The sequence below is a fragment of the Pezoporus occidentalis genome, unplaced genomic scaffold (genome assembly GCF_034315485.1).
Source record: "Pezoporus occidentalis ecotype Australia unplaced genomic scaffold, CSIRO_AGI_Poc_V1 ctg11, whole genome shotgun sequence".
Classification (NCBI taxonomy): domain Eukaryota; kingdom Metazoa; phylum Chordata; class Aves; order Psittaciformes; family Psittacidae; genus Pezoporus; species Pezoporus occidentalis.
Window position 1 is genome coordinate 10,239,300 of NW_026912886.1, and position 12,102 is coordinate 10,251,401.

Genomic DNA, 12,102 nt, shown 5'->3' on the forward strand with positions numbered 1-12,102 from the left:
GGCAGATAACACCGTTTCCGTGCTGGCTGCTCCCTATCAGCGCGGCGGCGGCGGGCAGACAGGACTGCACCCGTGGCGGGGGGCAGTGAGGAAGGGGGGTCCCGGCCCCTTCACCCCGCAGCCAGCCCGGGCTGGTTTATTTTTACACCAGTTGTTTGCTTTCCGGCCTGAGGCGGTGGCAAGAGCCGGGCCGGGCCCCCCGCGCCTCATTTCCTTGCCATAAAACAACAAAGTGGGGGGCGAAGAGGCGCGCCGGGCCGGGGCAGGGGGGCGCCGGGTCAGGGCACACGCTGCTCCGTGGCTCCTCTGTGTCCTCGGCCCCACTGGCCACCCCTGGACCAGCATCCCTGTGTCCGTGCCATCACTGTGCTGCTCGTCCTCAGGGCTGGATGTGGGGCTCTCAGAGACAGGGCTGCATGTCTGTGTGCTGATGGGAGCTGGGTGGGGGGCATCACCCAAGGGCAGGGATGATGCCTGCTCAGATGGGTGCAATCACGCACCACAAAGCTTTTCCCCTGTTTTTTGTGCCTCTGCTTTGCCCCCATAGACACAAGTGCATCCCAAAGAGGCTGGACCCCATGACTCAGCTGTCTCCCCTGACCCTAGATCAGGCAGACATTGCACATCCCCAGGCACAGTCATCCATCCCGAGCCACTTGTGCCCATGGTGCTCTTGCCACTTGTGTGCTCCACACCTGCATTGCCTGGGGACTGTGGTTAGTCCCCTGATGGGACACTGGACAAGAGATGTCTCTTCTTCCCCAGCACCAGGTCTTTGCACCGGACATTATGGGGTGCCACATGCCTACTGGCCCAAATGGGGCGCCACATGCCCACTAGCCCCAATGGGGCATCCTTGCTCTTCTCCCCAAGCAGGCAATGCGGGCAGCAGGTACATCACGGAAGAGGTGTGCGGGCAGGGTACAGTCAGCATCATACAGGCGCATGGCGGGGGGCCGGGGGTACCCATCCCAGCTCCGGGCTGCGATCAGGGGGTTGGGAAAGGCGTGTGTTTCCCTTTAAGAGGCAGGCCCTGGAGCTGCTTCCTCTCAGCCCTGCGAGAGCCCTAAACAGTGCATCTGCCTGCAGCCTGCCTGCACGCCTGCCCGAAGCCTGCCCGCAACCAGCAGTGAGTAGGATTTAGCCCCGGGGTGGTGGGAAGGGCTGGCACCATGGCGTGGTGGGCACCCTGCTTGGCAGGGAAGGGGTAGCATCGCTATGGAGGGTGCTGCGCATCACCACGGAAGGTGCCAGGCATCCTGTGGTGGGTGCTGTAGCACGATGCTCAGTGCCATTGGAGCTGAGGACACCGCCTTCCCGGTGTGTCACCTCAGCACTGGGCTCTGGGGTGTGTGTGTGTGTGTCTGGGTATGGGGGGCACAGGGGGACCGGTGCTGGTGCCCCCAGACAGAGGTGTGAAGCTGTGGGTGCTTCGAGCCCACCATGCCTCATGTGGGCAGCACGTGGTTCATGCCTGCTGGGCTGCAGTGCCGTGCAGTGCCGTGCAGTGCCATGCAGTGCTGCCGCTGGGCTCCGCTGGGTGCGGTGTCTGTGGTGTGGGTGCACCCTGTGCCCTGCAGCACTGTCTCTGCACACCCTATCGGGTGGCTGCACCCCACAGGCGGGTGAGCAGTAGCACCAGCCATGGAGGGTAGACCAGGAGCGAGCAACCCATGATGGCAACAGCAGCCGGTTCATGCCCTGGTCCCCAGAGACCACCTCTGTACCCCATATCGGGCGGAGCATCCTCACTCCTACAGCGCCCTGGCCCGGGGCACCTTTGCAGGCACCCATAGACCTTGCCTAAGCAGGGGCAGCTGTGCCAGACCCCTCCCCACTTTGGAAGGGGGCTGCCGGAGCCTTGCCGGGTGCCGGGCCCCCTCTGCCGGCTCCGGGAGAGCTCGCAAGCCGGCAAATACCGCTGTGATCTGCCCTGGGTGAGCCCCATGCGGGGCGCCCAGAACTCGGGCAGCACGGGTCTCCGGTGCTATGGGGCAGCCGGGCTTCCCTGCACTCAGGGGATGTGGTCTGGGAGGGAAACGTGTTGCACAGGGATGGTGCCAGCCGTGTCTGTGGTGTGAAATAGCAGCCCAGGGTCAGAGCACGGGGTCCTCAGCCATGCTGGGTGGGTGCCCCCCGGCTCTGTCCAGTGCTGGGGCAGCCCCGAGCTCTCTCCTCCCCTCCTCGCTGGGTTGCACGCTCGGTTGCCTCTGTAAACTGAGCTTACCGCGGGGCTTGGCCATTTCTCTCCCCCCACATCCCATACGTGATGTTTTCCCGGTACTCCCAGTTCAAAGGACATCCCGGGATCTCGTTTCTCCTGGATGCACTGATCCCTGCTTGGTCTCGGTTTTCCCCTCTGGGTCAGGTGCTCCTCAAGCCCCAGCGGGCGGCAGTGTTGAGTGCAGTGGTGCATGGTGAGATCCACGCAGGAGGATGGGGATGGAGGGGACTGGGAGTTGTGGGGCAGGTCTGGGGCCATGGCTCAGGTTGCCTGTACCCTCCCCTGAAGCTGTTCTGCTGGTTCTTCCCACCCCTCTCCTTGCATCCCTGCGATGGGTGCAGCCCAGAGCTATGTGCCAGGCAGCTCGGAGCACTCCTGGTTATTGTGGGGTGTTATCACAGCCCTTTCCCCCTCCACAGCCCAGGCTCAGGGTCTGGCCTCGCTCCTCAGCCATGCTGCTGCTCCCACTGCTCCTGAAGGCTGCCCTGCTGTGCCTGGCCAGCGGCTCCCACCACCCCTTCTACAACGGCTTCTACTACAACCACATCATGAACGACAAGGGCAACGGGCAGGAGAAAGGTACATCAGGGATGGGCAGGAAAGGGGGCCTGGTGGGTTGGTGGAAGGGGCTGAAGTGTCCCCCTTTCTCTGGATGGGGCTGGGTCCCATCTCACTGGGGGGATGTGGGGCCCAGAGGAGCAGGCAGGGATGCTCCAGAGGTGCTCGGGGAATGCTCATGGGATGCTTAGGTTGAAGAAGTGGCTGGAAGGAGATTTGGGGATGCTCATGACCTGCCCATCATGCCTTCCCTCTCTATCCCCAGTGGTTTACTTCAATGGAGCCAGACTCTTGGTGGAGACTCCCAAGGACCCCGTCTACAGCTTCAATGGTGGCAACGTCACCCTGCCCTGCCACTACCGCTATGAGCCCGACCTGGAGTCCAAGCGCAAGATCCGCATCAAGTGGTCCAAGCTACGGGACGACTACACCAAGGAGCAGGACGTGCTGGTGGCCATTGGCAAGACCTACGTGGCCTTTGGGGACTTCCGTGGCCGCGCTCACCTCCGCCAGGGTGGCCGGCGCGAGGCCTCGCTGGTGGTCAGCGATGTGCGCCTGCAGGATGATGGCAAATACCGCTGCGAGGTCATCGATGGGCTGGAGGATGAAAGCGAAGTGGTGGACCTCCGGCTGCAAGGTGCGGGCACAATGGGGACTGCAGGACCCCCTGTGCCAAGCCAGGGAGCCTGGCCTGCCCATGGCACCCCTCTTTGGTGGGTGGGGGACTGGGAGGCTTGGTGTGATGGGGTGGTGGCTTGGAGCTGTCTGACAGTGAGTGGAGCCCAGAGCAGGATGCTGGGGATGCTACTGAGGAGTTGGAGTTGGGGGTGCCCCCATGGCTGCAGTGTTTCCTGCCTTTACCACCCATCTTCCTGCTGTGCTGCATCATGTGCAGCTGCCCCTCGCCTCCCAGCTCTGGATGTCCCCTGCATTGGGATGCACCTTGGTGACTGGACCAACCCCTTTTCCTTCACTTGGAACGAGGGATCTGATTCAGGCCCGGCTCCACTGCCAAGCTGAGAGCTGTGGAAATGTCCCTATTGCTGTCCCCCTGCCCATCCCCTTGTCCCCACCAGCCCCCGTGGCTGTGGTCCGTGGTGGTGCACATGTTCCTATTGTACATCCATCCCATGCTGGTGGGCCATGTGTCCCTGGGATTGTGGCCCATGCATCCCCATGATGCTGGTCCTTGTGTCCATGTTCCTGTAAGCCTGCACATACCTGTGATGATGATCTCCCCATCCCCACAGGGGTGGTCCATGCGCCCCCTGGGACCCCGGCCTATGTGTCCCCAGGACTGTGGTCCCTATGACCCTGTGGTGGTGGTCCCTGCATCCCTGCTATCGTAGGCTATGCATCCCTGTATGTGCAGGTGCCATCCCCGTGAAGGTGGTCCATGTGTCCCCAGGTCCCTGTGTCCCTGTGCCACCAGATGTCGCTGGCAACTCGCCGCTAGTGCCTGCATCCCTGCAGCATCCCCATCCCTGCATGCCTGAGCCTTGGAGTGGTCCCTGTCCCAGAGCCTGAATTTGGGATGGGCTGGGGACGCACGGGGGCTACCCATGGAAGCCGGCTGAGTGCCCTGTCCCTCCCCAGGCATCGTGTTCCCCTACCAGCCTCCCCATGGGCAGTACAGGCTCAACTTCCACGAAGCTGAGCGAGTGTGCCAGGAGCAAGGCGCCATCCTCGCCACCTTCAACCAGCTCTTCCAGGCCTGGAGCGAGGGGCTGGATTGGTGCAATGCAGGCTGGCTGGCCGATGGCACCGTGCAGTACCCCATCCGCCTGCCCCGCAAGCCCTGTGGCGGGCTGCAGCTCGCCCCAGGCATCCGCAGCTATGGCCCACGCCACCGGCACCTGCACCGCTTTGATGCCTTCTGCTTCTCCTCCACACTCAGAGGTAGGTGCTGGGCCAGGGATCTTGTACCCTTAGGGCTCAGCCTGGGGTGGGATGCTCTGTGTGGGGATGCTCCGGATGATGCTCAGCACTGATGCTCCCTTCTCTCTCCTAGGAGAAGTTTTCTACCTGGACCACACGGCTGGGATGACGCTGGAGGAAGCCAAGCAGAGCTGCCAGGATGCAGGGGCTGAGATTGCCCGGGTGGGACAGCTCTACTCTGCCTGGAAGTTCCTGGGGCTGGACCGCTGCGATGCCGGCTGGCTTGCAGATGGCAGCGTCCGCTACCCCATTGCCAAGCCCCGCGCCAACTGTGGCCCTCCGGAGCCTGGTGTCCGCAGCTTCGGCTTCCCCAGCAAGGGCAGGTTTGGGGTCTTCTGCTACAAAGAGAGATAAGGAAAGGGAGGGCTCCTTCTTGTCCAGAGGATGTTTCCAGCCTGATGGTGCCCAGTGTTGGGCATTGCCCAAGGCTGTTTTTGGGGTGACTGAGGGGGAGCGGGGTGGGGGTGGGATGGGAGGCTTCTTTTTGGTTTATTTTTACTTCCTTTATATCTTCCACGTCCTGCTCAGCAGCTGGGGCAGCGCAGGGCTGTCCTTGATGGTCCCCATGGGCCCCTGCCACCCTATGGGTGGTGGCCCCTTCCTGCGTGGTAGGATGTCACCAGCACCTGCCTGCCCTTCCAGGCTCATCCTGCCCTTCCAGGCTGGTCCTGCCCCTGAACTCATGGCGTGGGAGGGAGGAGAGGCTGGAACGGACCGGAGGCAGAGAGTGGGTGTCTCTGTTGCATCCCAAACCCGGCCCTGTCCTACTGAAGGATGCCATTGTGCCTGTTCCTGTGGGAGTGCCAGTGCCTTATCTCCATGCACCCCTCGCCTGGACTCCACTTGAACTCTGGTGCCTTCTTCTTCAAAGCATTTGGTTATGAAAATGTGTATTTTCCTGGACCTCTTCTAATAAACCCATGGAGAAATCCCTGGAGCGATGTGGCTGCGTCCCCATCTCTGCCCCAGCAAAAGAGAGGGGTCTGCCACAAAAAGGATGTGGAGATTCCTGGCTGAACATCATCTCATCACCGCTTGCTCAGCCCCGCGCCCACCTGAGCTCTTGCAAGGGCCTTGTGCTCCCTCATTAATGGGTGTTAATTCACCCTATGGGTATGAGGACTGAAAGCTGGAGGGTGAAGCAGTTCCTGCTGGTGATGGGTTTTAGGTCTGTGGGTTAACCGCTCCTAGGATGAGACCTGAATAAGGGGGTGATGTTCTACCCCAGGGTTCTTCTTCAGCTGGGGCTTAGGACTCTTCCTCCTACCTCCATTGTCCCCAGGGCTGAACCCTTGGGTGCTGGCTGGCGCTGAGCTGGTCCCATTTGGAGCACCCAGTCTGGACTCCCATTCCTTCCTCGCTGCTTTGCCATGGGAGACCCCTGCCCCACACATTAAAAAACAACACTGACAGAGCGCCTGCTCCGATTTCACTCTCTTTATTATTTATCATTCTTTCAAAATAGGATATGTTCAAAAATATAAATAGGTGCAGGGAACGCTGGTGCCCCGCACGGTCCCCTGGAAAGAGCACGTTGTCCCAGGACGGGGGGGGTGGCAGGGAAGCAGAGAGGGGCTGCAGCCCCCGGCTCCCGGGTCTCAGCATCCCCTCGCCTCCCCTCCTCCTATAGCTCCTTCCACCACAGCCCCCTGGCCCTCCCCCCCCAGCCCTGATGTGCTGCAGCAGTAGGAGGATTCTGGAAAAGAAACAATAATAATAATAAAATAAAACCCCAAAAAGGTGCTGCTCACCCCGGAGATTAAATAACAGAAATAATTACATTGTTCGGGGATAAAATCAGGACAAAATATTCATCTTTATTATTTAACTTAACCCCCTGCCCTCTGCAAACCCACCCCCCTCCCTGTCCCCGAAGGCACGAAGATAATTGGAACCGGACAGTTAGTAAAAATGCTGAGATCTAATTTGCTTTGCTTTGGTGCTTGGAAAAAACGCATTAATTATTGTTTTTTATATATATACACAAAGGTGGGTTTGTCTTTAATATAATTTTTGTTTTTCCTTATATGACAACAACAAAAAAAGCAACAAGAAGAAGAAGAAGAGAAATCGACTCTGTTAATAGAAGTGTTCCGTTAAAAATCTCTGTTTCTCACTTTCGGTGTCTCTCTCTGGCCCCGCTCTAATGGGTGGGTCTGTGCACGGCTCTGCCGCTGGGTCTCGACTGGCTCCTAGGGCTCCTTTTGTATAGCCTGCGCTGGTAGTTGGAGGCTGAGGAAGAGGAAGGAGAAGAAAAGGCACCTTGTAAGCAGGAGGTGGGATAGAGGTGCTGCTCATCCCACGCTGGCTGCCCTGGGCAAACACAGGCAGCACTGGGTAGCAGCATCCTCTCTGCGGGTGCTTGTCCCATCCCTTAGCTCTGCTAATAGGGTGGGCATGAGGACTGCTTCCCCATCTCACCTGCTGCAATACCGGTCCCTCCCCAGTCCTGTAGGACAGGGAAGGAAGTATCCCTCAGCAGTGGGATGTACTCAGGGCACAGGAGGGGAAGCAGCCCTGTCTGGCGGGCAGGAGCAAGGTCTCTGCCTGATTTCTGCTGCCAATTTTCCTTAAATCTGGCACTACTCCAGTGTGATAATTTCAGGATTGATGGAAGCAGCAAAAGCTGGTTTGGAACTGCCTGGCTGTCTTGATTGCTGGTGATCCGTGCCAGGAGCAGCCTGCAGCTCTCTGGGTCTGCAGCAGAGCCAAGGGAATCAGCTGCTTCATCTGCACTATGGGCTGCCCTGAGACATCTCCATCCCTCCTCCTTCCATCTCCTCCCTAGGGCGGAGGTTTGTCCCTTAAGCCCATACAGACTCTCCCTGGCTATGGGAGCATTGCTTTAGCTGGAATTGCCCAGCCAGACCAGAACCTGGAGAGGAGGCCACTGGACAGATGTGATTTGGCTGAGGCCGATGAGATTACTGGGAAGCTGCAGAGGAAAAAGGATGGGACAGGGGTGTAGGCAGGCCTGGGAATGGGCTGGGACACCAGTGGGAGAGGGCTGGCTGCTGTCAGCTGGAGCCCTGACAGGAGAAGGGTCAAGAACCCAGCCCTGTCCCTTGGCTTAGCTCTGCTGCAGGGCTCCTGTCTACTCCCAGGGCTTGAAGGGACCATAGGAGACTACAGGTCTCTCCTCCTAACTCTCTCTGCTAATGCAGGTAGTGCCAAAACTCACCCTTTCAGAAGCCATTTCTACTACTTTCCTTTCTTTCATCAGCTTGGGCCCTTGGTGAGCTCCTTGTTGCCCTTTCCTGGCTCTGGAGCTGCCTCTGCCCTGTCTAGTGGAGGAGCACCCATGAATTCCCCAGGCTGTCCCTCCTGTGGCCCACACCTGCCCTGAAGATGCCAAGTCCCATTGCCCCATCACAGGGGATCTTTCAACAAGTCATGGGGACCATGATGTCCCCTTCTGCCCAGAGCTCACCCGCACCCTAAGATGATGCCCCCTTCATTCCCAGCTGCAGGGATGGATCAGCCCTAACCTGAAGGTAAAGGAACCTTTACATACGGTTTATGCAGGATATCCGCGGCTCCTCCCACTGCCCGTTGGGCTGGCACCGGATCGTGGGCACGTGGCGCTGGATGTAGCCTTGGTCGCACTGGTATCGCACCATGGAGTTGATTTCATAGCGGTCCTTCTTCCGACCAAAGGTCCTGGCGTTCTCCACCATAGGGGGGTCCCCACAGGCCACTGCAGGAGATGGGCAGAGACATGGAGAGCTGGAAGAGTCCTGCCTCGCTGAGCGGGCAGCTCACACCCCGCACACACAGCCTTGATGCTCCTCTTCTCCCACACATAAAACCTTAAATCCTCCTGAGATTGCCCTGACCCACAAAATTTAGCAATAGGGGATATGGAAATTCTGTGATGGGGCTTGGGATTAAGCAGCTTTCTGCCTCAGAGTTCTATTCAGGGAAGGCAGGCATCACAACAGCCACTTGCTTCCACGGGAGAGCATGGAGCTGGTGTGCAGGAGTGATGCTGCAGCCAGGGTTTTGGTGTCTGGGGATGTGAAACCTCAACCTTAATGGCTCATCTTACTTGTTTTCAAGACCTTGGGAAAATCTTCAACTTCTATTAATTCCTTCCACCTTTTCGACCACCCTTTACAGTGACAAAAGCCATGTTCATGTGCACAGGGAGCTCCACTCCAGCCCTGCAGCCACTGCCCGAGCTCCCTATGTTTGCTGGCACGACATGGGGTGCTGACCTGTTCCTTTCTTGCAGGTGAAAGGGAGGTGATAGTTGCAGGGAACATCGTTCCATTCGCCTTGCTCGTGCCAGATCATCACCACGCAGTCCTCACCCGCCGCAAAGAAGTTATCGGGTTGGTTGGGCCTCCAGTTCTCAAATTGCTGCAGGGAGAGGAAAGGTTGAGCCCTCATCTCCTATTCGCTCCTCCATCCTTGTTGCTGCCTCACCAGTTGCTACTACAGTGGTTGTATCTATTGCGATGGTGACCATGAGCTCTACAAAGTTTAGAGCTGCCTCCACCTTTCAGTGCCCAACCCAAGCACTCAGCACATAACTCATGGGACTTTTTCCACCCAAGGGGAACCTCTTCCCCCCACTGAATGTCCCGTGGGATTCAGGCTTACCAGGGAGTGCCCATCGGACCAGCGGAAATCATTCTCCACAGCTCTGTCACTGAGGCCAATCCACTGGTAGTCCTGTGCATGGCCTAGAAGAGATAAAGGGAGAAAGAAGAGTGGGTCGTGGTTCCCATGTACCTCGTTGGAAGTGTTTCTTTATCTCAGCTCTCTCCGATGTCCCTTTCCCCCCACCCCCAGTATCATGCTTGTCCATCTCCTCTTTCAGTGTCCCATGAGCACAGATCCATCTACACTAGCATTGGTCACTGAGCTTGTTGCATCAAGGGAACGTGTTGTGAACAAGCCACATCAGCAATGTGGTGAAAGTAAAGTTCTGTCCTAGCTGAGAAAGGGCTCTTTCCTGTCTCACGGCTCATAGACTCATAGTTTGGGTTGGAAGGGACCTTCAAAGGTCATCTATTCCACCCCCGTGAAATGAGCTGGATGGCTCTTCCTCTTCCACTTAAGGGTGAGGAAATATCTGAGCACCAGTGAGGGAAATTGTGAGGTTTATGTCATTTTGGCTAAATCTGTCCATAGACTCCATAGAGTTCAATGGACAGACCCATGCCCAGTCTCAGGCTGCCTTCAGCACTCACTGTTTACAAACTCTTGCTCCTCTGGGGTGATGATACTGCTCAGGTGGGCTTGATGTTGTCGGCATCTGGCCTCTGCATCCATCCAAGTCTCCCTGTCTTCAAAGTGCCTATAGCAGTGGCCTTGGAACTTGGTCCAGCCTTCCTCACAGTTTTCCTGGTCTGAAACACACAAAGGAGGGATGAAAAGGAGTTGGTGCATGGTCTGGAAGCCTTCCAACTCACCTCTTAGCAGTTCGTGCTCTCATGGCATGGGACAACACACGGTTGCTTCCACTAAAAAACAAACCCTGACACTGTTGCCTGTGGGAAATCTTAGGGAAAATTACCAGAAGGCATCCAAAGCAGACACAGAGAGGGGAGCCTGTGCTGAAGACCCAATGTGTGCAGTAATGTGACCAGCGCTACTAGAAAAATTGAATGATACAAACTTATTCCTGAGCAATTCAATCCCTGTATCATGTTCCTGGACCCTGGTTTTGAGGAACTGACAAAGCAGGAATCTTTCACTTCCACTTGTACAGAGTTTTCTTGCTTTGGAAAGACTCCAAAACCTGAGTCCAGATGCCCAGAATCAATATGTATGTATTGAAAATGAAAGAGGGGAGGAGAGCCCAGGTTTGGGTGGTTGCATTGCTTAGTGTTGTTCTGTGGCTCTGGAGGAGAAGCAAGCCTACCAAGAGAGGAGAAAAAAGGATCCAGGAACTTACCATGGTGGAAAATGAAATCTCAAGGAAAAAGCTTGGAAGCTGCTAAAGTGTAGAAAGTTCAGGACACCTCTTACCATCTAAGAAACACTAAAGAGTTGAATCCATTAATTAGGGAAAATAAGGGAAAACAAGTTGGGGAAAGCAAAGGCAAAGGGGGAAACCACCAGAAAAGGCTCCCAGTCAATGCAAAACACTACACATACTCCATATGGCTGAAGGAAATGAAATCTATTTAACCTCAGCCTTTCAGATGCCCAATTTACCATCCCTCAGGCACTTGTCATTCTTGGAATGGAAGCCTTTAATGAGTCCTCACACTTCTTTGCCTTTCCAGTAGGGTTTTCTGTACTCAGTTCCTTTCTTCTTTGTTAAACTTGTTAGGTCAAAGCACTTGTCACCTTCTATCAGACTAATCCACCCTTCTGGTGTTCTTCCAGCTGGAGACTGCAGAGGCTTCTTAGATGTTGGAAGGGTTTGTAGTTAGTTGAGGCACTAAAAACATTTCCTGCCTTCTTCAACAGATGAAATTGATTATCTGGAACTAGCTGAACCTCTAAGGATTCTTGGTCCTTACAGGCAGATTGCTTACACAAGGCGAGCAGAGAACACGCTCTGTCTTTTGAGATTTAAGCCTTTTCCAGCAGCTTGAACACCACACGCCTTGTCATCACAGCCTGGGGATAGGACAGCACATGGCACAGAACTTCAGTGGGACATTTCCTAGGAGAGAGGCCACTCTTTCCTACAGAGCTGTTACTTATGAGGAAATATGAGGGCAATCATCTTGGAAAAGGATGATGACAAACTTGTTCCCTGGTAGGGACACTGCCATGGTGATGAGGTCTGCTGCATGTACAGGTAGCAGAGCTCAACTATGATGTCCTACTGTTCATGGACACCAACAGAAAGGACGATTGCCTCATAGGAACAATGAAGATTTACATTCCCCACTGAATTCAGGGCACTGGCTTCCTCTTGCACCTCCCAGGCTGGAGCCCACAGGCATCATGAGCCCATAAGTCAGAGAAAAGATGAAATTCATTCTGACTCGGACCAAAAGAGATTATAAGCAGCTGCAGGGTGGAAAGTCTCTTGTTGGGTTACAGGGATCTTCAACAGCAGGTGGCAGGGACAGGTAAATCAGGGGCTAATTAGACTGCATTAGGAAATAGATGTTAAGGCAGCACAGTTCCTGCCCAGATGGTCCAGTCACCCTGAGCTGCCTTCTTATGGTTTACTCCATATGCTCATATTGGAAGCAGAAAGAGAGATGAAGAGAAAGGGGAGAAGGAAATCCAATATATATTATCATTACTTGTGGCAAGGTGAAGACACTGCTACCTTATTTCTCACGTTTGAGCAAGACAGGAGAGCTTCCTCCCCTCAGCTAAGCTGATGCAAGTTTGGACTTTTACCAGCTTTAAGAAAAAAACCCACAAATCTTCTTCTTTCTCTGTAGAAACAAGCAGAAGTATTA

General features: G+C 55.9%; 2 protein-coding genes across 4 annotated transcripts in view; one reads left to right on the forward strand and one right to left on the reverse strand.

Annotated features, from left to right (window-relative positions):
* Window positions 1-823: 823 nt before the first annotated feature.
* On the forward strand, window positions 824-5,661 carry HAPLN3 (hyaluronan and proteoglycan link protein 3). Its single transcript, XM_062630744.1, has 5 exons — window positions 824-1,129; window positions 2,644-2,803; window positions 3,048-3,419; window positions 4,379-4,681; window positions 4,794-5,661. Exons 1-5 carry the CDS (start codon window positions 830-832, stop codon window positions 5,072-5,074), a joined length of 1,416 nt encoding a protein of 471 aa, XP_062486728.1. The 5' UTR covers window positions 824-829; the 3' UTR covers window positions 5,075-5,661.
* A 909-nt stretch (window positions 5,662-6,570) lies between these two features.
* The window catches only part of ACAN (aggrecan), a 48,632-nt gene continuing 43,100 nt past the window's right edge, over window positions 6,571-12,102 (reverse strand). For 2 of the 3 annotated variants that reach the window (XM_062630649.1, XM_062630640.1), the window contains 5 exons: window positions 9,919-10,077; window positions 9,326-9,408; window positions 8,938-9,082; window positions 8,235-8,417; window positions 6,574-6,952 (listed from right to left, as the gene is read on the reverse strand). In XM_062630649.1, the coding sequence (XP_062486633.1) occupies window positions 6,864-6,952; window positions 8,235-8,417; window positions 8,938-9,082; window positions 9,326-9,408; window positions 9,919-10,077 (659 nt within the window). In that variant the 3' untranslated portion in view covers window positions 6,574-6,863. Of the gene's footprint in view, window positions 6,953-8,234; window positions 8,418-8,937; window positions 9,083-9,325; window positions 9,409-9,918; window positions 10,078-12,102 lie in introns of all 3 variants that reach the window. The other variant, XM_062630657.1, reaches the window with a different exon arrangement.

Coding starts and splice junctions, on each gene's coding strand:
- HAPLN3 (XM_062630744.1), top strand. CDS start 830: ATGCCCACTAGCCCCAATGGGGCATCCTTGCTCTTCTCCCCAAGCAGG. Junction 1,130..2,643: donor AAGCCTGCCCGCAACCAGCA/GTGAGTAGGATT, acceptor CCCCCTCCACAG/CCCAGGCTCAGGGTCTGGCC. Junction 4,682..4,793: donor CTTCTCCTCCACACTCAGAG/GTAGGTGCTGGG, acceptor TCTCTCTCCTAG/GAGAAGTTTTCTACCTGGAC.